Source organism: Chamaea fasciata, unplaced genomic scaffold, assembly GCF_029207755.1.
Source record: "Chamaea fasciata isolate MVZ Bird 193981 ecotype frontalis unplaced genomic scaffold, bChaFas1.0.hap1 SCAF_6, whole genome shotgun sequence".
NCBI lineage: Eukaryota > Metazoa > Chordata > Aves > Passeriformes > Sylviidae > Chamaea > Chamaea fasciata.
In genome coordinates, this window is record NW_027094091.1 from 48760828 (window position 1) to 48786122 (window position 25295).

Below are 25295 nucleotides of genomic sequence, written 5' to 3' on the forward strand. Positions count from 1 at the left end.
AATGGTATCCCCAACACCGGGGTTTGTTTTGATTTGCCTTAAAACATCCACAAACTGTTAAGAGTTAGAAGCTGTCACTGAGGCTGGTGTTCCCATAAACGTTTATAACTTCCTTGGCATGATTACCCATCTGTCCTGCAAAAACAGTAGACCTGCCTGGAATTGTACTGACTCATGTTTCCCTTGTGCTGTAATTTAGTGCCTGTACATATGTGTATCTGCTAAACTCAGCTGTGGTCACTACCAGTGTTTTCAATCCTTTGGCTGCTATTTAAAGAACTACCTCTTTATGGGTTCAGAGGAGCTAAACAACCTTTGTACTGGGATATATTTGTTAATGGGATGTATTAATAATAGTATGTACTATTAACGTGCATTCTGGCTAAGATACAGGTTATAAAACCACAAATGGTGTCAATACTCCTGCCACATATAATATGAATAATATTTTGTTTCCTGGTCACTATGTAAGTTCTGTGTCTTTCTGTGTAGGACATTCTTTCTTTCAACTCCCATAGGGGGCACTCTCAGGCCACTGCCAAAACACAAACTTGAAGAAGAGGGGACTTGCCTTCGAGGTACTCCACAGCAACTCCTAAAAGCAAGCAGCTGGCTGAAAATATGTAGCAGTAACTTTGAAAGGAAGCATCATCCTCATCTAGAGGAATTCTGACACCCCATTCCCCAGTGATGAATCCACAGCTAAACACAGAATAATTCAGAGCATGTTTTAAATTTACTATTCCCATAGGAGCATTTTTAGATGAACTCTGCTTTACCAGCACAGGAGTTGGCATAGAATACTGGGAAACTTTCTCTGCTTGTACCCACATGCAGACAGAGAGCATTTGGCAGAGAGGGTCACATTACTGTGGTGATGTAGCCATATATGAACTACTCCAAGACAGGCATTTATAACAAACCTACACCAACAAATCCTGTGTGCCAAAATTGATCCCTCATTTTTACACACATCCTTCATTTATACTCAACATGCTGTTGAGTGTTTTGTGGGAAGCAAAACACACCGTTAATGTTAATTTTATTCTGCCCCTTTTTCTCTTAGAATTCACTTATGACTTTCTACCTATAGCCATTTCTTCCCTGCACAGCAGAACACAGGATAAACCCTACCTATAGCAAGCTATTTCTGCCTAATTATGTGAACATCAGAGTGCTTGGTGATGGTAATTTAAGACTAACAGGTTACACCACATTTGAAAACAGAGTTAACAGTAATGAGCTGTGGAGAAACTGAAAAGCAATTTGTGGGCACACTTATCAGCAGTGTCTATGACAAATAAGAAGGGTTTTTTTTTTCCCTATGCAAGTATTTAAAACTGGTATTTAAGCTTGAATTATTTTGCATACTTGTTTTTTCCCAATGAGAGCAATTGATGATCATCCCTCCTGAAACAGATGCAATACCTCTTTGAGTTTCTCATCACTTTAATCAAACCACAACACAAAATTTAGATTCTTACACTGGGGCAAATGTATTAAAAAAGGGAAAAAAGGAAAAGCATTTGTCAGAATTTCTGCCTTTCTTTTCAATCTGCAATATGACTTTTTACTTCCAAGTAACTACAACATTGGCTAAAATGTAGTAAGATACTGTTACTTCTCTCTGCATGGCCACTTTCTAGTAATTCTACCTGTGAAACTTCAAGCTATGTATTAAATATTATTAAATATTTGTATGTTAAATCACGATAGCATTTAATGTTTTAAAATGGTAAATAATGAAGTCAACTTGACAAAAATACAGGCTTCATCTTTGTTTCAAGCCTCCCTTGTAAATCCAGTGCACCATGCACTATTTGGCAGCTCTTTGAGATAGGTGGAGCAAGGAAAAGCTGAACCCAGCAGCCCATACCACAGTGTTACCTGACAAACCCGGTCATGAGTATTTTGATGCAGCAAAGATCACATGCAGATGCTTGTTTTCCAGAATTAAGGCCTCATAATGCACAAGCTTACTTTGTAGCATTAGGGCCATCCTACCCAGCTACCGCTAGAAGTGATCAAACCAATCTCTACAGCAGTACGTTGCCTGTCCTTGCACATGTTTGTATCCTGGGTTATTTTCCTCCCAAGATCCTACCTTGTGATGAGTTATGCAGATCGTCCTGTCTTTGGATGCCAGGCAGATTTCGAGGGGGAGGAGGGGGTGGTCTCTTGCAGAAAAAGCAATCTCTCCTGCTCTCTTTAAGCTCATCCCCTACATTGGCATACAAACTTGCAGGACTGTTGTGAAGGCTGTATGAATCCTCCTCTTCTTCATCTTCATATTCTGTCTCCTCACTTCTGTCTTTTAGGTCATCCTTCTTTTCCACATCCACCTCGACTTCTTGTTGACATCGCGATCCAATTTCATATTGATCTCTTGAGTTCTGCTTGGCTTTTAGTATTAAAGAAAGCATAATTTCATTTGAAAATTGCCATCTGGAAGCATTTCTTGTTTCAAGGATTCCTACAGAAGCAACACAATGGCTAATAAAACTTTTATGAACTGATACAGCAGGAAAGCTGTCAAATTCATACCATCAGCGAAGAGCTTTTTAAATATTTACTAAATCAACTGTGGAAGCTTTCGTTGTATCTTGCTACTCTGATACACACCATCTTTGTGTGTGCAATGTTAAACTTTTCTAGAGCGGCTGTCAGAATGAAATCACAAACAATTCCCCTGCCTCCAGAATTTCTATTACCTATTATCTATTTCAAAACAGCAACACTTTGCAAAATAAAGCTGTAGCTCATACATCTGTGTTACTGCTTTTTGTACAATGGGATTTGGGTGCTAATTTGAATCTCTCTAAAATGAAATAGACATTGTCTATGGGAGAGATGACTAGACTTGTGGAAACAGAGCTCTTCTATCTCTAGTGACCCACAGACCAAGAACAAAGTAGAGGGACATGAAAGTGTACATCTTAATCACTATGTACAGCATCAAAATGTTAATAGTGAACCTCATTAATGTAACAGAGTAAACTACACAATCTGTCAGCAGACTTTACTGAGCCTTTGTGGTAGGTTTCCATTCTGAGTTTTCCTTTGGTGATACCTGCCTTTCACCACTGATTCAATCGGGAGGTTAGGACATTTACCTGGTTAACACGGTACAATTCGTGCTCTTTTTTCAGGTGTTCACCCTGAGCTGTTCCCATATACAATGTGACAGAGCAAACCTGTTTTTCCACAGTGTCTATCATCTACCTCTATGTGCTAAAGCAACCAGTTTGAACTCAGCAAGTAAGAAACATCCATTTCATATGTATGAGACAGTTGAAAAAATAAAATTGTCAACAAGATAAAAAGAAGATTAAATTTAGTCTCATAGATCTATGATACTGTAAGATACATGCAAAATATATGCCATTGGTAAATGCAAACAAGCAACTTCGCAGTTTTCAAGGGGAATGCATACGACCACACAGATCATCAACAGGCTTGTCACCAATCAGTGCTTGGAAGTAGGAACATCAAGCTGCAAAATGTCAACTTTTTGTTATCAAAATCTGTGCCTCCACACAGGACTTGACTGCACCTGTAGGTAGTGCCTCCCCTTTTATGCAGGTTCTTCTCTGAGAGCTTGGAGAATTCAGCAGTTTTCTAGGTTCAGAGTGGAGATCACAAATCTTCAGAGTTTAAAAGGAAGGGTGGTTGCACTGAGGTCTCTCTTACTGAGCAAGAGCTTTATTATCCCAACTGAATCCCTCAACTTCCTTCTCCTTTTAGGACATCTGTCCTCCCTGGAAGTTGCAGTAACATGTGGAAATTGGAAGTGTTAGAGTAACTTGCCCTCTCTGCCCATGAACTCATTCATTTGACATAGCCCACAATACACTCATTTGACCAGTACCAGCAAAGTTGTCTAACAACATGACTTACCCACAGCGGGTGGAGTTTCTGAGCCTAACATAGGCTCATAAGTGTTGCTGTCTTCCACTTCCTCCTTGCAATTAGTGAAATCACTTGCTGCATTATTCTAGAAAGAAAAACAAAGGAGAATATTTGCTTTAGTAGCAACACCTCCTGCCTTCACATTTTGCCACAGATATAATACACAACATTCTGCAAGGAGGAAAATGAAGACAGAACCATCAAGCATTTGCAGCTGTGTAGTGGCATACATACTGCAGGCAAAAGGTCTGTGTATCTCTGGACACAGTGAAAGGACACAATGTTCTGACACCAAACACCAAGTTTGCACAGAAAGATTTAAGCTCATTGAACTTTCCCTTTCCCTAGCACTTTGCTGGGCTGTCCAGGCAGTTCCCAACTCTGTTCTCAACTGTGAAGCACTCAAAGATTAAGAGAAAGATCAGCAACAGAAAAACATGAAGTTGATAGGGCATGACTGAAGAGCTCAAGGGTGCAAGAAATCTCTGGGGAGCTCATTACAAACAGTGGTTTGTGCCAAAAGCCACGCGTGCGCTGAAAAACCAGAAATGGGACTGCAAAGCATGTCTGGAGTTCTACCTCAGTGACCAAATGTGGCAGAGTGGTATTCTGTTCCTGTAGAAAGCTGTTATGTTCACACAGTGCTATGGAAAATTAGCCCAAGGAGGGTCAGAACAATCAGTTCTCTAAAACATTATCAGTGTATTTCCTCAAGCTGAAGAGGTACAAACCTCTGCTCACCAGTGCAAAGCAAGCCTGTAATACAACTACAGACAGTTCTGCTGTCTAGAATATAGAACACGCATTTGTTAATTGCTGAAACAACTGGAATTTCAAAAAGTGTCAGTTCTTTAAAAGAAACCCAGCAGAACCTTGATTCTCATGTAAGTGTGATATGAAACTATCCTTTATAGACACAATGGAGCCCTCAATAACTAATCAGGAGTTTTGAATCACAAAATGTTAACTCCAGGGGTTTGAATACGCCAACCTTAAAGCAGGTAGGGAAACAGCATGGTCCACATACCATCCAGATAATTACAAGTGCAAGATTAATTACAAGTAGAATAGTGGACAGTGAAGTCAAGAGGAAGAACTGATAAGCAGTTACACCCTTCTGCATGGCACAGAAAAGGATTCTCAGGAGCTCATGGTAGTCTGTCAAGAAGTTTGTTCCAAGTATCCTGCCGCCTCCTGGCACCCACAGCTACTCCCCAAGGACAGAGTTCTCACTGCATGAAAGAGGAAAATATTTTGAGAAATAGTAGGTTTTTCTGCAGAACTGAGAACACCTTCTTCCCTGCTCCTGTTTTACACAGCCATCTCCTGACTAGCAGTCTGAAGACACTGCAGCTACCAGACTGTGCAACAGGTGCCTCCCTGGCTTGCTTTGCTGCTTTACAAACACACCTGGATCTTTACACAGCTATACACGCCTTCAGTAACAGAGGATTCACCTCTGCCTCCTGTGCCCATATAACGTGTGCATCAGAGAGAGAATCCTGTTTTTCTTAAACTTCCCTATTATTTATGTAATTCCTTTATGCTTCACAAGAACAGGATACCTCTCAAAAGCCCCAAAGTTAGGGCTTTTCAGAATATTTTCAAGACTTAGGCCTGCATGCGCTAAATGTAAGTAAGTGTATGTTTTGAGAGTAAAAAGCACTTTGACATGTTTCCTGTGAAGAGACGATGTGTGTAAAAGAAATCAAGCAAGGAGAGATCTAGATATATTAAGTTCTCCTGCTATGACACTGGAGTACCACACCCAGGAAATTCTTTCAAGGTGAAATTTGAATGTTTCAGAAGACTGAAGGTCAGCTTTCCTGCTAGTTTATAGCTGCTCCACTGATAATGCTGAGTCGTAGGGAATTCAGGATGCAATTCAGAAGTTCAGCCCCTGACTACACTTTCTAAAAGTCTCCTGGACCTGTGAGACACCGAAAAGCTGAACAGATGGAAAGTCTTTAACTAAATATGTTTACACTAGAAAAAAATTCTGTCTAATGAATAAATTATTGACAAAAGTCTCCTCTGACACTGAGCATGTCGACACAGTGCAGCTGAAAATTGTGCAGTGACTCCAAAGGCAGTGGAAAGTGTCCTTACTTAAGAATGCAAAGCAACATAACTAAATTGGAATAATGCCATGGCTCAGCTTGCAAACCTTGCCATGATGCCGTGAATGAATGCCCATTGCTTTTTAAGTTTGAAGTGTCTTTTATATGGGCTGGGCCACGTAACTTGAATGTAGTAGCATAGCTGAACTTCCAAGTCATTTGAGCCTCTTTGGCTGAAAATGGATCTTTGATTTACTCTAGAGATTTCTTATGGATGTCAAGCCACCTTCCAAAGCACGAACTAGCTTAATTGGAAACCCGCATTATGAAAAAAAAAAGGTAAAAAAAAAAAGTTGTTGCTCTCAGCACAAGCTCACAACAGACTATGGAAAAGGGCTCTGAATGTTTGAAACTAGTTTATGAGTTAGCAAAATAATTTCTTCACCTCAGGATGCAACAGGAATGCTGGCATGCATTGAAAGTCCTCTGAGAAACTGAAATTTCAAGTCCTAAGATTAAATGCCACCTCTCAATGTCAAAATGTAGATACCTAATTTTCTTTCACTTTTGTATTTTAACTGTCTTGATTAACTGACGTTCAAAAAGGTAAAGTTTTTTAATAGCTTCAAAGCTGTTCTTCTTATACAAAGCCTGAACTGATTTATCTCAGTACCTTACTCAGGAATTCATTAGGAAAATTATTACAACCATCTTGTCAGCATTTTTTACAATGCTTTTCTGAAGAGCCATCTTTGTAAGGCACATTTTTGGAAGATTTTCTCTTTGTTGAACTGAGACAGTCATCAACACTGGCAAGGGCTGACACCATTGAAATTAGGTGCATTTACCTTACTGTATAGTGAGTAGTGAAACATTAAAGAATTCAGAGGAATCTAACCCAACAGTAATGTTGTATCAAGTTATGGCAAGAGCGAGAAGTATCTGACATCAGCATTTCATTCATAAACAGTTACTCACAGGTAAATACATCAATCACAGCTCACATTAACCTTCATGTATAAGATATAAGTGGATATATCTAAAATACATCCATACCTTATATTTCTAGAAACCAAGTGAGAATTTCTGATTTGTGTAGGGCAATTTGATCTTCTGCATTCTAGGGCATTTCCAGCTGCCTGTTGGATAGAATTCAGGCTTGCAAGTAGATACCCCAAAAATATCCTCCAGTCAAACTAAAGCCTATTCTGGCAAGGCTGAGACAAATCTCGTTGCCTGATTTGTTTATAACATGTCACCACATTATTCCTTCTTATCCCACTCCCAACATTCAAAGTTTGCAGTTCTGCCAAGAGATGCGTTGCTCATTTGTCTGTCTCCCACTACTCTGTAGCTCAGCATTTCAGAGCAGAGGACAACTATGGTATGCTGTCCTACAGGCACAGTTTTAGGCATCCTCTTCTGACAACTAAGCAACAAGATAACATTGCCAGTCACCCGGAGTTGAACCTGTGTTGATCACCAGGAAACACCAATTTCTATCACGTGACTTCCTTGAGACGCACCAGTCTGAAAGATTGCAGCAGCTGCCCTTTCCCTCTGCTGATCTGCAGCCCTGAGCCTCCTGGGATTTTGAGAAACAAACTGTCAAATGCTGGTAAAAGCTACCACAGTCTATATGGGCTTGCTAGAAAGGCTGCAAGAGCATGTTGAGCCCAGATCCAAGTACAGCAGCGCTTTTAAAAGTATCTGATACCAGCTAAGCAGGTATGTGGATGTCTATGTCTTCGGAGTCAGGGCATCAAAGAAAATAAGTATTTTCTCTAAATATCATTAGAGAAGAAAACCTAGAAGGGGAGATGTTCTCATTTGCACTTTTTCTTCCAGCACCTTTTGTCTCTTTATTTCTCTTCAGTGCGCATCTCAATGAGGCAAACAGTCCTTTCTGAAAAGTAAAATCAACAGCTTTGAAAACCTAGAAGTTGATGTGAACTGCAAATACTTCAAAATTTCATGTAACTGTATTAAGAGTGTGCCCACTCATAAATCACTACACTGGATCATGGTATTGGAAGGAATCTGAAAAATCTTTCTATTATTTAAATTGCTAATAGGGTACCGAAGAGTACAAGAACCAGGATGACACTAATTAATAAGCCTTTCCATTTTCACAATGAATTGTTGAAAAATACCCTTATAAAAACATTTCTTATTACTTCTGATCTCTCGTTAGCTCCATTTTGTGCCTTGGTCTTTCTCAAAGTATCCTTAAGCGTCGATGGTACAATTCTATCTTGACCTTATTAACCTGATACAGCTTCTATTTCCTGTGGACTTCATTCTCCTACTTGGGTTTGTTCTCCTGGTACTCTTTCAACCTTTCCTTCACAATGAGATAAGTCTGCACTCAGATATGCCTTAAAAAAAAAAAAAAGCTGTTATTATGTTGTTGTTTTTCATTCCTGTCATAGAAACTAGATACAATAACATCTTAGATCGCTCTCACCAAGGTTACCCTGTCTGGACAACTTCAATGATTTCCTCTTCTTTGTTTACACAGAAAAGAGCCCTCTAGCCTTTTCCTTCACTTAAAATATCAAAACCTTATCGATGCATTTAAAAACTTGGTGGATGATGTCTCCTGCTGTATTCCTTTCCAGGCAGATGCTGGTGACCGGGACCTCAGCAAAAGCCTACGTGCTAGTACACAAACACACTGAAAATGTCCTCCCACCAGGAGTGAATTTAAGCACAGAAGAAAAGGGGATGTAAATAGGGTAAGTCACTTCAGGGCCTCAAGACAGAAGAAATTATTTTCCTTGGCTGGATGTTTCCTCCATTTCTTTGTCATAGGCATATCAGATTTGCTTTTTAATGTTTTTGCTTTCAGAGAAACTGGACTGAAACATAGCAGTTAGATTTTTTTTTTTTCCCCTGCCCCAGGTGATTCGCTCATATCACTCCTCAGACTTTCCAGCACTGGCTGCTTACACTCTTAGTGTGGCAACTTAGAGCAAAAGGAATATATTTCAATTCGGCATCTATCTTCACAGTTTTTGCTCCTTTTCTCTCACCCTCACTGTGGTGTAGCCTATACGATGCCCATTATCACTGCCCTGCCAGAGCTTTCCAGAATGCAGAGGTGAGAACTAGTATATTGTAGGAAATATTTTCCATTTGCACTCTCAGTTCTTCATGAAATGCAAGCAGGCAATTTGGCAAACACTTTTCTTTCATTCAGTTCCAACTGCATCCCTGAGCCTAGTGACAATCTACTCTGGTTATAAAAATTTTTCTAACTCTCAAGTCTGCATTAATTACTAATATTCACATATTCTACAATGTAAAATATTCATCAAAGTACTGAAAGTGTTTAAGTATTTATGACTCATTTTTTCCAGGGTCCTGTATGAGCACCTGGAGAAATGACTGAAAAAGTGAGCTTCATAAAATTGATTGCATGCATGGGGACAGCTCCAACATTGTTGTTCATTAGCTTTATTAATGTCAAACACCTTTACTACCCTATTAGCTTGCTTGATAGCTCAGGCTTGGAAAAAAACATGAGAAAACCCTAAAGCATAAGGGCAATGAAATATTCAATACAGTGTAACAATCCAAGACAAAAACCAACCTGGTTGTGAAGCCAGGCAGGTGGGAAGAACAGTGGTGGAAAGAAGCTTTCCTGCACGTGTTCTGCCACGCAATACTGAAACAGAGAGTGGTTTAAAGCAGTGTGGGCTGCACAGCCCAGGGGCTAAATCCAGCCCTTGAAACACTTGAATTTGCCTCTCCTGACATAAGCAAGACTTGTCTTAGAAAAAGCCAAGAACAGGATATATCACCCTTCCAGCCAAAACTGCTGCTGCTGTCTGCTTCCCATGTGTCAGAGCAAGCTGATGTGCAAGGCAGTCTGCCCTCTCAGGAAGCATGGCTGAGCCAGCCCTATGTACTCCACCCTCCTGCCCAGCTGGGTGTCAGCTTTGCCTTCTGCTTCACCACAGGTGAGAATGCAGAGCCGCAGCCTCACACGACACCTCGCACTCGTGCACGTCTCAGGCTGTGCCCAGGAGGTGCACATGCAGCAGCATTGCCGAGCCCAAGAGTCCAGTGCATCCAGCTCCCAGAAATTAATTAGAAGACCCTTCCCTGCTCTACTTCTTTACAGGAAAAGTGTGAGGGCATTAGAAGTCCCTGGGACTTTTCTCATTGATGCCTTTCAGTGTTATGTTTCCTACAATTTCCCTTCCCTCTTGAGGCCTCACAGTATCAATACCAGATGTCAGAACTCGCTGTGCCTCTGACATCCATTAGCCACCTGGGCAAGAGGCAACTGACTTAAAACTGTGTGTGCCACACAGGTTAGACCACAAAAAGAACAGGTATTTAATATCAGTACTTGTTTTTGAATAAAACAAATTCTGCTCATTCTAGGAACAATAGGCAAAGACTGATCTGTTACCCAGAATGACTTCTCAGAGTAGTAGGCAGTCAATTTATTGCAAACCCCTCATGCCTTCCTTACACAGCTGCTTACACCATGTGACTTTTTATTAGATGTCTGGACATAATAAACACAGCAGTGTTGTTGAATCTTGAATATATATGACCCCATCCCCTTTTCCCTTTGACATACATCCATTAGGCCTTTAACTCCCAACAGTTTTAAGTGTTCAAGGTCAGGATGGAGAGGGCTTTAAGCAACAATCTGGAAGTGGAAAACATTCCTGCCCATGGTGGGTGGGTTAGAGAGATGATCTTTAAAATTCCCTTCTGATTCTACCTGAGCAGGACACAAGATTTTTGAATCCTTCAAAGGCATGTTTCTGCTGTGTAAAACTGCAGCATTATCATTCCCAGATTTCTTTTTGGGGTCATAGGTGTGTGCATAATTGCTTCATTTATCTGTATGGGTTTCAGTTCAACCCAACACTTCCTACTTTTTTCATGTTAATTCAAATCAGGAGTATCACATGATCTGGTGGACAAGCATACTTATGTGCTGATTACACTAATCCTAACAAATTAGAACACATACTATTTAGTACAAAAAACTAGTATAAACTAGTATGTGTTTATACTAAACACATACTATTTAGTATAAAAAACACATACTAAATAAGGTACAAAACCAAGTAAGGACACAGAACGACGGTAAAAATAATACTGTGACATTCACAGTAATTTGTAAAATTCCCTCTGCATGAAATTTGTTGGAAGTCTCAACTGCTAAAATGTTTTCTGCAACACCGAAAGATAACAAAATGCTAGAGTTCTCATTCCATTATGTTAAAGGTACATAAAATGTACATAACTATTAAAGATAGATTACGTAGAATGAATGAAAAATAAAATGCTTTAGTGCAGAAATCTAATGATTTTGTGATCAGTCTGGAGCAACTGCATGACTGAAACAAATGATTTGTCCTATATTAAGAAACTAAACAAATTAAAGCATCAATGAATACCCAACTTGGGCTCAGAGATTTTAGTAACAGCAAAAAAGGAATTTTTAAATTTGAAATAATCTATTGTAATCCTAAATAATTTCCTTCTGGGCTCCCTTATCAAACCATTTCATTTGTATCTCTGCTTTTACTTCATTACAAGCAGATCTACTGCACTGCATACCAGCCAGCATTCCTGAACTGATCCCTACTTGCAACATTATTTTGTGCAATTTCACATTTACTTTGAATGCTTGTCTATCAAATAATAGCAAACTTTCTGCAACTTTTTTAACTACTGCTTTTCACTGAGTTTCTGGGGGAAAAAAAGCACGCCCTCTCTTTGCAGGAATTCACACCCACTGGGAAACAAATATACAGAAAAACCCAGAGTAAGTAAAGGCTTGGAGTGTTGATAGCTGCTCACTTCTTATTATACAGCCTTCAAGACTGTGGCTATGAGAGAGAAACACTTACTGCAAGAGAAGCAAAAGGAGACTTCCAATCACACAACTAAATTTACTGGTATATACAAAAATATGTTTTTTAAAATCAAATTGCTGCAGTCTCCATTTGAAGAATTTGTGCTCACTTTCCCTCTTCTGTGCATTTATGCTGTTCTCTAATCTATCTACTGAGTAGCAAGGGATTTTTCTTCTGAACATTCAAAAATAAAATTTCTCCTTGGACTCATTTTAGCTCATTTCTCCTTTAATGACAATTTTTGTTACTTCACTTTTCACACACCCACACAATTTTTGAAAGACTTTCAAATCTTGTAGAGTACTGATTCTGCTGAACAAAATATCTACTGCTGTTTGACAGGCTCTGTAATCATTGCAAACTCCACAAAAGCACTCCCATCTCTCACACAGGTTAATTTTTCAGTCTAGCAGGGTAAGAATTTTTTTCTTGCTTTTCTGATTTTTCTTCCTGGGCAAAGCAATAACCATTCTCCAGAGAGCTTCTTTGTCACTTGATGACTGTGATTACACTGTTTGAACTCTCAGTGTAGTTACTGAATTAGCACTCCCTTAGCACATCGAGCAGGAGCAGAGAGAGAATCATTGAGGTTGGAAAAGACCTCCAAGATCATCTAGTCCAACCACAAACCTAACACTGCTGAGTCCCTCTAGGCCCTGTCCCTAAGAGCTGTGGCAGTTTGCAGGACTAAAACTTGAACCAGCTTGTCCTGGGTTGAAGTATATTCTATCACCATCTTCATGAACTGTTGAAACCAGGCGAGGCAGTGCTCCCTGCCTCCTCCACTCTGGATTATCTTCTGTTAATGGCCCATCAGCACCTTTGCTACACAGCTCACAGATAACCCCCTCCTGGACTACCTCCTGTTAATGGGCCCATCAGGCCTTATCACATGACTCACCATCCCATTGTGAGATGCTCCGCCCAGAGGGAGGAAACAAGCATTCTAGCCTGGATATAAGCTGAGACTCTGAACACCAGAGAGGCGCTTACCCACTGGATTCCCAGAGGACCCGAGCTACCAGACCTTCCTACAGGATCACTGCTTCAGGAAGACCACCTCATCTGAACTGCTTCTATCACTACGCTCAGGTTGTATTCTGACTCTGTCAGTGGTCTTTTGTATTATTGCATCTATTTTATTTTACTTTCTTTCCTTTCTTCCTATTAAATTGTATCTCTGACTTGGAGCCTCTCATTTGTTTTCCTTTCAAACCACTACACAGCTCCACTCCTTTGCCAAGCCATCACCTGCTGACCTGCTGACCATCCATCTGGTGAACTTCACAGTTGTTAATTTTCCCTCCACTTATTTCTTTAATGCCTGGGAGATTTTGCTTTACATTTGCTGAGATCAGTTCATTAAAACACTAATTTCAAGCGATAATTTTCTGCTTGTGAGCACTGCCTGTGGAGCCAGCAGTAGTAACTGAAACACTCTCAGCTGCAGGAGAGTTCATAGATGCTCAGGTCCCTGGAAGTGGAAGAGGAGGTTGAAGATTAATTGAGTGACTGACTGACAGGAAATAGAACAGAATTTCATATCTCATACTTGTTTATTTCTGCTTTTGTTTCTCCTAGATGGCACATATGAAAGCTTCATTGTTTTTTGTTTCTTTTTAAATCCAAGACAAGAAAAAGTCATTGGCTCTGAAAATCTCTTCAACTCCCTTAGCAAATTATATGAGTAGGTAGGAATTTTGCCTTTGTAAAGACATAATTATGTTTTGGATGATCACAATGTCATCCAGGAGTGTGAAATGTTTCAAATACTGCAGACTAAGTAACAGCTAAACAAAAACACACCTGAAAGTGTAATGAGCAAGTGGAAGAGCAACACTTGTGGAAGGTTTAAGATTAAGTAATTTTAATCAGCTAATGCTTAAGTAAGAAGAGTAAAAAAATGGCATTTAGCAAAGTTTTGGGCTCCCAAAAGAATCAGGAGTGACTATCTGGAAGAAAAGGAAGAGGATGCATTGAGTAGATGCATTGAATGTGGACACAGCCCAAACAGCTTTCAGCTCCTTTTCATGTAATGAGGAAAGCATGGTCTGGCTGAGGAAAAAAACATTCAGCACTGATTGTTCCAAAGCCCTGTGCTCCAGATTACTGACAAGGGTGTCATGGGCCGGACTTTAAGACAGTTGCATAGATGCCCCTGGTAGAACATTTATGATTTATCACCTGTCTCAGGCTCTCCAGCATGAACACATCATCATTCCTCGTTTTCTACCATCTTCTATGTATACACTGCAGAGTACTACCCTAACGTACAAGCAGCTGCTGTATTTTGCACGAGAACTACATTTTAGATGCCGAGTCACAGTACTGTCATTTGAACTCAAGTAACCAAAATTTCTAAATTCTCTGGTGACTTCTGAGATTCTGCTCTTCTGCCCTGAATCTTGGTAAATGCTCAGAAATTTTTCTTCTTTTACAGAAACTAGCAGGAGTTTAGTTTTATCTAGGCAACTTTTAAATATATATTGAATTAAAGGGGAAAAGGATAAAGTGTCAAAATCTGTGAAATAGCATTATATTTCTAACATATGTTCCACATACATGTGCTAACAATAGTCAGAGTTTTCAGATACAGGTTTTTATATTCAGGTTCTTAAAATCTTTGAATTCCTAAACAACAGCTGAGCTAAAGAATGAGAAAAGCAGCTGAAATAAGCGGTTATTTCTGTACCGCATTCAACTATGTCTATTAAAAACATAAACCATAGACAAAACCAGCAAAAATTATCTAGTCAACCACTTCTGTGGGAAAACACTGCTACAGCATGTGGTAATATCAGGCACTTTATAATAAACAAAAGCAGGAAAAATGTAAAAGGCAAATGTAAGGAACGTAAAAAAAAAGTAAACCTTTTTCCCTCTGAAACAGATACCATGTAAATTACATCCCTAGTCAATCAGATAAGTAATTAGCCTCTGCAGAATTTAGTCTTCAAATCCTTCTCTTATTTTTGCTTGACTCTAAATGGATCTAAACATGGTGCACGCAGCTTTCAGATTCAACTATTATAAACTTACCACTAGTACTCTGGCCGTTCTGCATTATTCTTTCAGTTCAGGCACATCTTGCAATTTATGAACTGAAGGATGGTGATGTTGTAGTTAAAGTAAAAGAAAGCAAATGAGATGACAGGTTCTGCCCAATAGTTTATCTCCTTTTTTCCTAAAATAGAGATGCTAATTTTTTCATTCTCTAAGCAAGTTTCAGGACTTGGCAACAGCTGGCAAACTTTGAGAACTCTGGACATCAATTTAAATTAAAGATCTTCTCTCTACCCCCAAAAGACAATCTATGCATTTGGTCAGTGACCTCTACACTACTGTGTTCACACAAATCATTTCATTTTAAGGTGCTTTGCTTATTTCACGTATTTCAGTGACAGCTGGTTTTATTTGATGGCTGTATATTTACTACTTTCAAACTGTATCTGTTGTCTCAGAAATACACCCTGCATTTACAGAAAACAGAATCTAATTTGGGTCCATTTTGCATACAGCGCACAAGCAATATGAAGTTCATCTTCCTGGCTTCTACAAGCCCTCTGAAAATCCAGTTCCTGAAAGAGAGGAAAGAAGGTAGCAGTAGAGAAAAAGAACGCCAAGCTTCCTTTAAAAAGTCCAATAAATGTACTTGCAAATTAGCAAAATAAAATTATTTTCAATAATCTGTTATGTAATACAAAGTCACCTGGTGTTTCATCTGAATATTTTCATTGTAGAATCACAGACAGGGCTGAAAGAGACCTTAAGGATCATCCCCCTTTCTGTGGGCAGAGACCACTTCTGCTAGATCAGGTTGCTCAGAGCCCCATCCAACCTGCCCTGAACACTTCAAAGGATGGCACATCCACAAATTCTCTGGGCAGCCTGTTCCAGTGTCTCACCACCCTCACGGTAATGAATTTGTTCTTTATATCTAATCTAATCCTATCCTATTTCAGTTTGAATGCACACCCCCTTGTCCTGTCCCTACATGTTCTTGTAAAAAGGCTGTCTTTCTTGTAGGTCCCCCTTCAGGCACTGGAAGGCCATAATTAGGTCACCCCAAAGCCTTCTCTTTTCCAGGCTGAACAATCCCAATTCTCAAGTCTTTCCTCTTAGGAGAGGTGCTCCATTTCTCTAACCATTTTGTTGGCTATGAAGAGAAACTCCTGATGTTTGAGCAAAAAATTATACAACATGAAACATGAGTTAACAGAAGATGCTACTGAAATAAATAGAGGTTTATTTGTTTTAATTTTATATGGTATTTCTCTCTGAAATGATCCCATATCTTAAGGAAAATACCTAGTTGTCTTAGTTTTGTTTGTTTACTAAACAGTAACAAACTAACAGTGAGCAGTCACCTGTTCTTTCAGTTTTTCTGAGAGTAGATCTACAGGATCTGTACCTGGGATCATGCACACTAGCGAAACCTGCTGTGGTATAGGGTCTCTGCCCCTAGACGAGACCATCCTATTGACCTATGGTGTTGCCTTCCTTCCATCTTCACCACAGCCTGATTTCAACTGTAACTGTTTTACATGTGATTCCCCAAAGCAGATAGGTTAATAAATTCAGCATTGTATCCTCTCAGAATTTTACATGAAATAGGTTAAACAACACAAGGCACTGAATTGTGTGCTATATATCATAAAATCTGTCTCACCTGAGGACAGGATAAACAAATATAAGCGTTTTCCATAAATTCAAAAGAAGTATATACTCTGACTGATTAATCAAATACAATTAGTGGCTGCTTGCAGAAAGTAAATGAGTACCTGCTGAAAGCCATAAAAATCACTTTTGATGGTATGACATGCATTGAGATCTACTTGCGCTTCGAGAGAGACGTAAAGACATAAAACTGTGTAATTTCTGATCTATGTAATTTCTGTTCAAAAAGGTGAGTAACAGTTTTTCTTCTCAATTTTGGATGGGGGGAGCCAATCAAACTGTAGTAATCAGCCTGCTTCTATGCTAGTAACATCAGTACTGGGAAATGCTTAGCAAGCACAGCTCACTAAAACTGTATTTGACAGCCATTTTAATGGCAGCTGCTACAAGATCCTAACTTGACATGAATACAGATCTCAGATATTACCTTTTCAGTGAGCACTTTCAGTTCTCAAGACAAGAAAGAAGGAGCAAGTGACAAAAAGAGCCAAGGAAGGAAAACACTAAAGCATGAGAGAAAAAGGGCAAAACAACCTACATCTGACACCCAGTGTGGGGTTTCCTACAGCATCATGTTCTTATTTAATACCAGCAATTACCTGCTCAGTCCATTCCATGTTTCTAATCCACAGTCAGGATCCAGAAGTGTAGTTACTGAGGTTTATCATTTACAGCAGTTGGTCAAGCTTTGCATTACAGAGAGACACCTGCTGTAATTGAGATGCTAATGAACCTGGGATGCAATGCATTAGTGGACTGGGGTTTTTTCCTGCTCCCAACTCTCCTTCAGACACCGTGTAGCCACTACTATGAAAAATACCACACTATATAACAGAAAAAGCAATTTAAGCAGGTTGCTATTAAGCCATTGGATTCCACCTTTTCACTTTCATTTTTAAAGAGAATTTCTGTTTTTTCCTAATAGAACATACAACAGTTTTAACTTATTCCCCTTCACCTTCTCTGCCCCCAGCACCACAGAGAAAGTAGATATTGAGTGTAAAGACTGGGTAACTTTACAAGAACTCAGGAGCTGAAAGGACGCAAGCAGCAGACGGAAGAAGAGTAGCAGCCAGTTACAAAAGGAGTACCATTTTATTCTTTCCCCTGAGGCCTCTGCCACAGTCATGCTGTGCACACTCTGCTGCATGTGCATGCTGGGCAACACTCTTGGGGCAGATATGTAGTAAGATGTGTGTCAGCCTCAAAGGGACTGTGACACTTTACACAAAGCTTTACCATCTATTTTTTTTCCTAAATATTTGTAACAGTGCAGGAAGAATGTCTGAATATAAAAACATATACAATTCACCTATAAATATGGGTCTGTGGAGGAAAAAAAATTTACAAATGGACTACGGCTATTAACTATCACTTGATGGTCACTTGTCACAACTGACCTCCTATTAAATGTGGTTACTCTGGTAAGCAGTAACAACAACAGAGATGGCACTCTACAAATTACCTGTTGCCCATAGCACTCTGGTATTATTTTTCAATTGACTGCTTAGTGTCTTGCCTTATCTTTTTGTTTCTCTGTTAGAGTGTAAATTCCCTTTTGTGGAAATTTCATAAAGCATTTAAACTCTGTCATGCAATTCCTGTGATGGGTAAATCTTGGATATTCACATTTCACTGAACAAACTCACAGTATGTGTAACTTCATGCAGCAAGCACTGTGTGATGCTGAGCATGTTTAGAAATCAGATTTATTGTGGATTTATTTTAAAATAATCTCTAATGCTGAAGAGAGGTTGTTGCCACAGCAGGCAATTGTGGAACATTGAGACAACTTTGCCGGTTAAGGAGGAATGAGTGAGCAGTGTGAATAGGAAACTTTAAAATTCAATATGGTTTGAAATTCGAAAGCTTTAGTGAAACCATAAAGAAGACACAGTGCTTTTGCAGGGGAATTACAGTTTAAAGAATAAGAAAACCAGCGAGACCCAAGTGTATTTCATACTGGGATTTCCATTCCTGCCTAAAATGCTTGAAAGGTCTGTGTTCTCTGACTGCTGCTTGAATTGTTGCATTGATGAGTTCTGAGGAACCCAAGAATAAAAAAAAAAAAAAAAAAAAAAAAAAAAAAAAAAAAAAAATAGAAAAAAAAAAGAAAGAAAGAAAGAAAGTAATTTTTATGGCTTTGTTTTGAGACCGAAGAGGCAAGAGAGATACAAAAGACCAAATGTCTTGCTTTAACAAACTGGTTAAAAATACCTAAACATTCCTGAAAAATAGGAAATCACGTCAGAGATTAATCTGAAACTTGCAATTTCCAGGCTGTCTCTATTTCAGCAGCAAGGTAGGCAGGACAGACTGACAGAAGAGAGAGGTACAGAGTGAGATATAAACAAGGATGAGTGATAAATTCATTGACTTGCTGCTCTGTGGAGCACCAGGCCCTGGCTAACTCATGCTGAACTAGTGAGCAGCAAACCCCACCCAGGAGGAGATGTTATCAATACAGAAGATTTGGGGCTTTGACCCTTGGTCATGCCTGCAGTTCAGTGTTTCATGAGCACTTTGTTCACACTTCTTACCCTGGGGTGGTTGAGACTATTGCACTTGTGTTTCTTGTACTTTAGGAGAGTTTAGGTTAATAAAGGAAAACAAGCTCACAAGTACTGAGCACACCCCAGCTGATTTAATAATTTCTTCACTATCAATTCAAATGGGATGTCTTCCCTTCAGCACAGCAGGTTCTGCAGTCATACAAATGCTTTGTATGACTGATGCAATGGAAATACCAAAAGAATAAGTTAAATTTTGACAGTTCACTAAAAGCCATATCACTAAAGATGACAGTGATTTGGCACATCTGGAAGAAAGGAGAAAAGCACTGACATACAAGCAGATTATCTTGCTTGGGAAGTTCTTCCCAAGATCTGTACATGACTCATAACCTGCCAGCATGCTGTAAAAAGCATATCATAGAATGGGACTCTATAGCCCAATGGGACACACATCTCACACCATTTTCCCTTCCCATTAGAGAAGGAAAAGTTGGAAAAAAAATAATAAAATTCTCTCCTGCACAGTTTTGGAAACAATGGAGTCATCTGTGACCTAGGTTTGTCTGTGAAGTGAGTGAACAGAAGAGGCAAAAAAAATTTTAAGAGAAGGATGAGAGAACAGATGAACACATGCTACCAAACTCAGCGTCTACCAACAAATGATTCAACATACAGAGACTGAACTGAGGTTTTTATACTTCAGCAGTCCTCCATTGTAGAAACTCAGGATGGTTGTTTACTGACTCAGTTAAAATCTTAAAAGATGAATGACAACCTTGTTGACGAGGCACTGACGTTTCTAGGGAGAGGAAGTTTTAGTACTTAATACCACTTTTACATTGTAGGAAATTGCCAAAGTTAACACAAAAGACTCATCTGAGACAGAAAAGAAATGTTACCTGAAGAGATTATTAAAGGAAATGTGATGGTGTTCCTCATCATAACCCACGACTTCACACTGAAATAGCAACTATGACTCTTCAACCTGATTCAGTCAAATACACAATTTAGAAGCTTTAGGGACACCTTTTATTTACATTTTTATATTTCACTTCATTTTGCTCTACATGTTCAGCTGTTGAGCTAGTCAGGAGATTCAGATTTTCCTTCTTCACCAGTTTAACTTTTTGATTGCCTTATATAATAAAACACTGTCAATGTTCAAGATGCAAATGTACAGTTTAGAAAAAAAATATGCAACATCCAAATTGCTTTAGATAACGTAAGAAAAAAAGAAGATTAAACTAGAGCTCTGCAGAACTCCAAATATGGGCACAAGAAGGGTTTGGGGTAAGGCTCTTTTGCCTCCAAACAGCTTGAGAAGCTTAAACAAATAATTTGTCCTTACAGTTCTCAGTGCAGGATTGTGTATCCCAAAACTCACACCCAAGCTATGCACCCATTGGGTTTAAATGGAGGCAGATAAGGAGGAGAAACATACTAAGACTAACAGAAAGAAATTTTAGGGAATGAGCAGTCTTAGGTTCAATGCCTTGAAGATCTCTTATCTAATCAATGTAACAGAATATCCTTTACCAGCCCAGTAGATTTTAAGGCAATGTCCTATATAGCCAGAACAGAGAAAGCGACCTGAGAAATTCTTTGTGTAAACCTTTTGTTTCACAAAGCATCTAGCAAGGATGCCAGTCTCTCAAAGGCATTGTGTTTTTCATTGTAGTTTTCTGTCAAATTAATCCATGTGAATAAAGATATCACAACCTGAAATACTGTGCATACTCCAAAATAACATAGAGAATGTATTAATGCACTGTAATTACAGAAGTTCATCTGCATCATCACATCTTGTGGAACACCCAAGTCACAGAAAAGTCTCTCTATATGAACAGGCTTTCACTGAATTACAAGGTAAAAATATTTCAATAAACCTAATTCTCTTTCATATTCAGTAGTAAATCTGTCACCGTTGTCAACTGTTGCAATGTTTTAAGCACAGGAGTGAATATGCAACAGGCATTTTCAAAAAAGAAAAAAAAGAAAGAAGAAAAGGAAAAACCAGAAAATGGAATAATAGGAAAAAAGAAAATGAGAAGAAAAAGAAAAAGAAAAAGGATTTCCCAAACCAGTGAAAGATTTACCAGAAAAAAAAAATAAATAGCCCCCAAAACCAGAGAAAATTAAACGGAGAGACAAAAAGGAGAACCATTAAAAAGAGAAAGAAATTTATAAAGCAAGAAAAAAATAACATTCAAACCAAGCTATGTTGCTTTTAAACTTAATAGTCAGAATATTATGCCTTCTTTTCAGGCAGTCTTAAGAGAAGATAACCCTCAAACCTTAAATCTGGCAAGTTAGATCATGATCTTCATATGAAAAGAGAGCTTTGTTTGTATACATATGGGATATTTATGACACCACTTGTGGCATCTGTGGCTGAAGATAGAAAGTTCCTGCGTTACAAGCAGTACTTCGAAAATGTAGTAATTCCTTAAACATCAGTGGAGCAGCACAGCCATCTCCAGTCGTTTATATTTAGCAGACCAAGCTGAAGACAAGTTTTTTGTTTCTTTTGTGGGGTTCAAAAAGAATAAAGACATTGAGAGTATCTGGAGATAACTGCTGTGACCCTTGGGAAAGAGCTGGAAACACCAGAAATGAGAAAATCCTGTGGGAGCTCTAGTGGGCAGTAGAGGAGCCATCCTGATGTACTGACTGAGTTTGATGCAGAACAATCCTGTGCACACAAAATGAAAGGTAGCAGCAGACCTTCCCTTGACCAACAAAAAGACCAGTGGTATAAACACAGGGAGGCAACTTCCTACAAATAAAGAGAAGTACACCAGTCATGCCCCAACACCCACTGAAGCAAACAAGTTTTGCACAGAGAACTGATGCCATTTTTATTTCCTGTCAACCACAAACATCACCACTTAAACTTCCTCTTCCAAAACCAAGAATTAGCACTGGAAAATTGCTTCAGTGGTGAAGAAAAGCATGCTATCTTTTACTCAGACTCACAATAGAGGCACCATTTCCCTGCACTTTTATCCTTGCAGATATATAAAAAACAGTTCTGGTTTTTTTTTCAGAGAGAAAATGGCTTTTTTTCTTCTCCTATCATACTTTAAGATGGTTAAAAAAAAAAAAAAATCTGAAGCTGAAATGTATTGTATTGAAAAGCCCCACAACTTAATAAACAAAAGAAGAATCAAATTCTGCTCCTTTTCTGAAAACTAGAGTTCTTAGCTGTTTATACAACAAGCTATATGGTGTCAATTATATCCTGTGCCAGATAGCCACATCCTTGCTTTGGTGTCCCTCAATGTTTAGGCTGCTTGGTTTCATCTCTTAGATCCCTACAAAACTTCCAGTTTCTTTCTCTGGTGCTCTTGCTTGGTAGAGACTGGTTATTACACCTTTCTCAGGACTGCATTGTGAGGGCTGTAGTAGAAGGGCTGGCTCCTGAGACCCTGTAATTCCTTAGGCATTAATTTGTCATGAGCTCCAATCTTGTGCATAAGGGGACAATTTATAGTTCATACAATCTCTAAATTTTTCAAAGTGTCTAGACTCTTTACTTAATGAAGTAACATTAAAAAAATACAAATATCTGTGAAACAACAGATGCTTGCATGCCCCACTGCACTCCAAATTCCTTGCCATATTTCAGTATTTCTTGGGGCTAGGTCAGAGGTTCAACACACAGCTTTTCTAGAGAAAAGGGCACCAGTTTCCCCTTTTTAAGGCAATCTGTTCCCTTTTCTTCTCCTCTCCAAACCTTGCTACTTCAACCACTTTTGTTTTATAACCCCCTCCTCCTCACCTGGGGACTCTTCCATCAGCCTCCTTAGGTCAGCCAAGTCCCACCACCTGATCTGTTGCTAAGCTACTACTCCTCTGTGTTTCAGACTCAAGAAATGATCTGTCTGGGGCAACAGCCAACTTTTTGTAAAATATCACTTTAAATACATGTTCACTGTAGTTAAAATGACCTGTTATTTTTGCTCTCTGGCATTGCAGATACTCTCCCTCTTCTCCCTGGTAGATTTTATAACAATATAGAAACAAAAGACCGACAAGAAAGAAACCATTCTCCATGGTTCACAGGCTTGTTGTAGACTGTTCCCAGCACTGAAGAGAAGTCCCATGCTGCACGACAACTGAACCCAGAGCACACCCTCTCCCTCCCCTTTTAACAGCATGAGACAAACCTGGAGAACATGCTCAGAGCAGGCGCTTTTGCTTTATATGAAGCTAATTGTGCCAGCTGTATTTTGCTGTAGCAAATGGATGGACTTGTATGTATGGACTTCTTCTGCTGTTTCCATCAGAACTCAAATCCATTACAATTTGACCTTCTAACACAGCATCTTTCAAAGTTCCCAGATCTTGCATATTTTTCCCCAAAATCTGCAGTTACAGCCTGATTCTTATCTCCCAGTTATTAATTGTAAGCCCCAGGAATCTCCCCTGAATTATTCTAGAGTCCCTGAGCATCCATGAGTGGAGAATTGAGAAACTGAGAGAAAATGAGAATTTTTTTCTGCTTCCTTGATTCCTGCAGGTAAAAACTGTCTACAACAGGAGATTTGATGAGCACTAGACTCGTGTCTCAGTCTTTGTTCTTAGAGAGGCTGTTAGTGTTTCCAGATTGCGACAAAATGTTTTTCAAATTCCTCCCTACATCCAGTCGTGAATTTTACAATTGCAATACAAAATGCTGTGCTGTTTTTGTTTTGGATTCCTCCCCTTTTTTATTGCTTGGGATGGCAAGAACACTGGTTGCCAGTTTACCTTGCAGATACACCACCCAACATGCGTTCCTCAATAGCCATTGCCTTCTTTTCTCCAGCTAACCACATGGAAATTGCTACCCTTTTTTTTCCCAACTAAGCACATGGAATAACTCACTAAACAAAGACAGAAAGCTGACTGTTAAAGATCTGTAGCAAAAATCTTGCTTCTTCCCTGTCTACCAAATAAGTTAATAGGGGTTCTTCAACTGTCTTCATCAGGAATTTGATGTTACTCCTACAGCATCAGGAGATGAATTTAGTAGACAATTTAGGAGGAGATAATATCAGGCCCTTAAAAAAATGACAAAAGGAATAAAAATTTAATTTAGCAGTAACTGAGTCATGATATTAAGTGCAAGGTTCAAAAATTAGTATCTTTACTGTAGAATCTATTTCCTACAGCCTCATTTTCAACAGCTAGTATTATATTCTTGTATTTTACAATGCAAGTGCTTGCAAGATAAAAGACTGCTGACAGTGAATAAAGGCATGAAAACTCTGGTCTCAACAGGGTTAAAAGTCTTAAGAGTGTTAAAAATAATCTAGCTGATAGAGATCCACAAAAGCATCCTAAAATAGCTAAAAATGGCGGAAGGCCACAGAATGAACTTGCATGTGAAATTGTTTTAAGATTGTTGCTCCAGAGGCCATTTTTGCCTGGAAAGCAGTTTTTGTTATCTGTCTAGACCACTTCCAGTGACCACAGAGGGGACCGACTAGCAATTGCTCCCTTCCCACATGTACTTCTGCACTTCCCACCAAGAGCACTTCCAGAGATCCTGCCTGGGAGTCCAGACTGAGACTCACCCTGCAGGGTATATGCCCTGTAATGTAAATTCAGCCTTTATGTATTTTTCAGCTGCTGTCTCACAAGAGACTCTTATTCTGGAAGCCACACATTTGTCACTAATGTCTCCACAGTCATAGAAGGGAATGAGGTCTGCAGGTTGATTGGAAACCCATTTATTACCCAGAAGCAGAGGGCCGTGAGGCACTGTGTGCATCCAAGCACACCACCACTGCCATCAGCAGGAACTGTGTGCCAGGCGGGAATTTAGGTCAAGGCCAGGATTTTTTCCCTATTATTGGTGTTAGGATTCTTCAAGATTATCAACAAGGTGATGACCTTAAAAAGAACAGTAGGGTGCAGCACAGTGTGTGTGAGTTAAAAGCTCATACTGAGTGCAAAGTTTGCTCTCCTTCTGAAAACAAAGTCTTTTTGTATTTATATTGTGGCATTCAACACATTGCTTTGTCTCTGTTCTACCTGTGCTTCCACCTCTCAAAATCCTGCTTCAGTTAACACTGAGAAACAATAATGAAATTTCAATAAAGCATTAAAAAAGAAAGAATTTAAAATCCCAAACCAAACCCAAACTGAAAAATGAAACAAACAAACAAACAAAAAACCCAAACAAAGACAAACCATCAGGGTTTTCACTGAGAGGAGATAAAAGTTCCACAAAGGGCCTTACAATTGCTATCAATTTT

At 39.2% G+C, this 25295-nt stretch overlaps 1 protein-coding gene and 1 long non-coding RNA gene across 3 annotated transcripts in view; one reads left to right on the forward strand and one right to left on the reverse strand.

The window, feature by feature from the left end:
* BANK1 (B cell scaffold protein with ankyrin repeats 1) overlaps nucleotides 1-25295 on the reverse strand; it is a 137264-nt gene that overhangs the window by 22535 nt on the left and 89434 nt on the right. Inside the window, exons 9-10 of the mRNA XM_066186307.1 lie at nucleotides 3898-3994; nucleotides 2105-2473 (exon numbers count right to left, since the gene is read on the reverse strand). Coding sequence (XP_066042404.1) covers nucleotides 2105-2473; nucleotides 3898-3994 — 466 coding nt within the window. The remainder of the gene's footprint in view (nucleotides 1-2104; nucleotides 2474-3897; nucleotides 3995-25295) is intronic.
* Nucleotides 7530-15735, forward strand: LOC136291337 (uncharacterized). 2 transcript variants are annotated; one of them, XR_010721497.1, is made up of 4 exons: nucleotides 7530-7697; nucleotides 8591-8707; nucleotides 11819-12952; nucleotides 15601-15735. It is a non-coding gene; the product is annotated as an uncharacterized lncRNA (long non-coding RNA). The 2 variants fall into 2 exon arrangements; XR_010721496.1 differs by lacking the exon at nucleotides 15601-15735 and having other exon boundaries at nucleotides 11819-13050.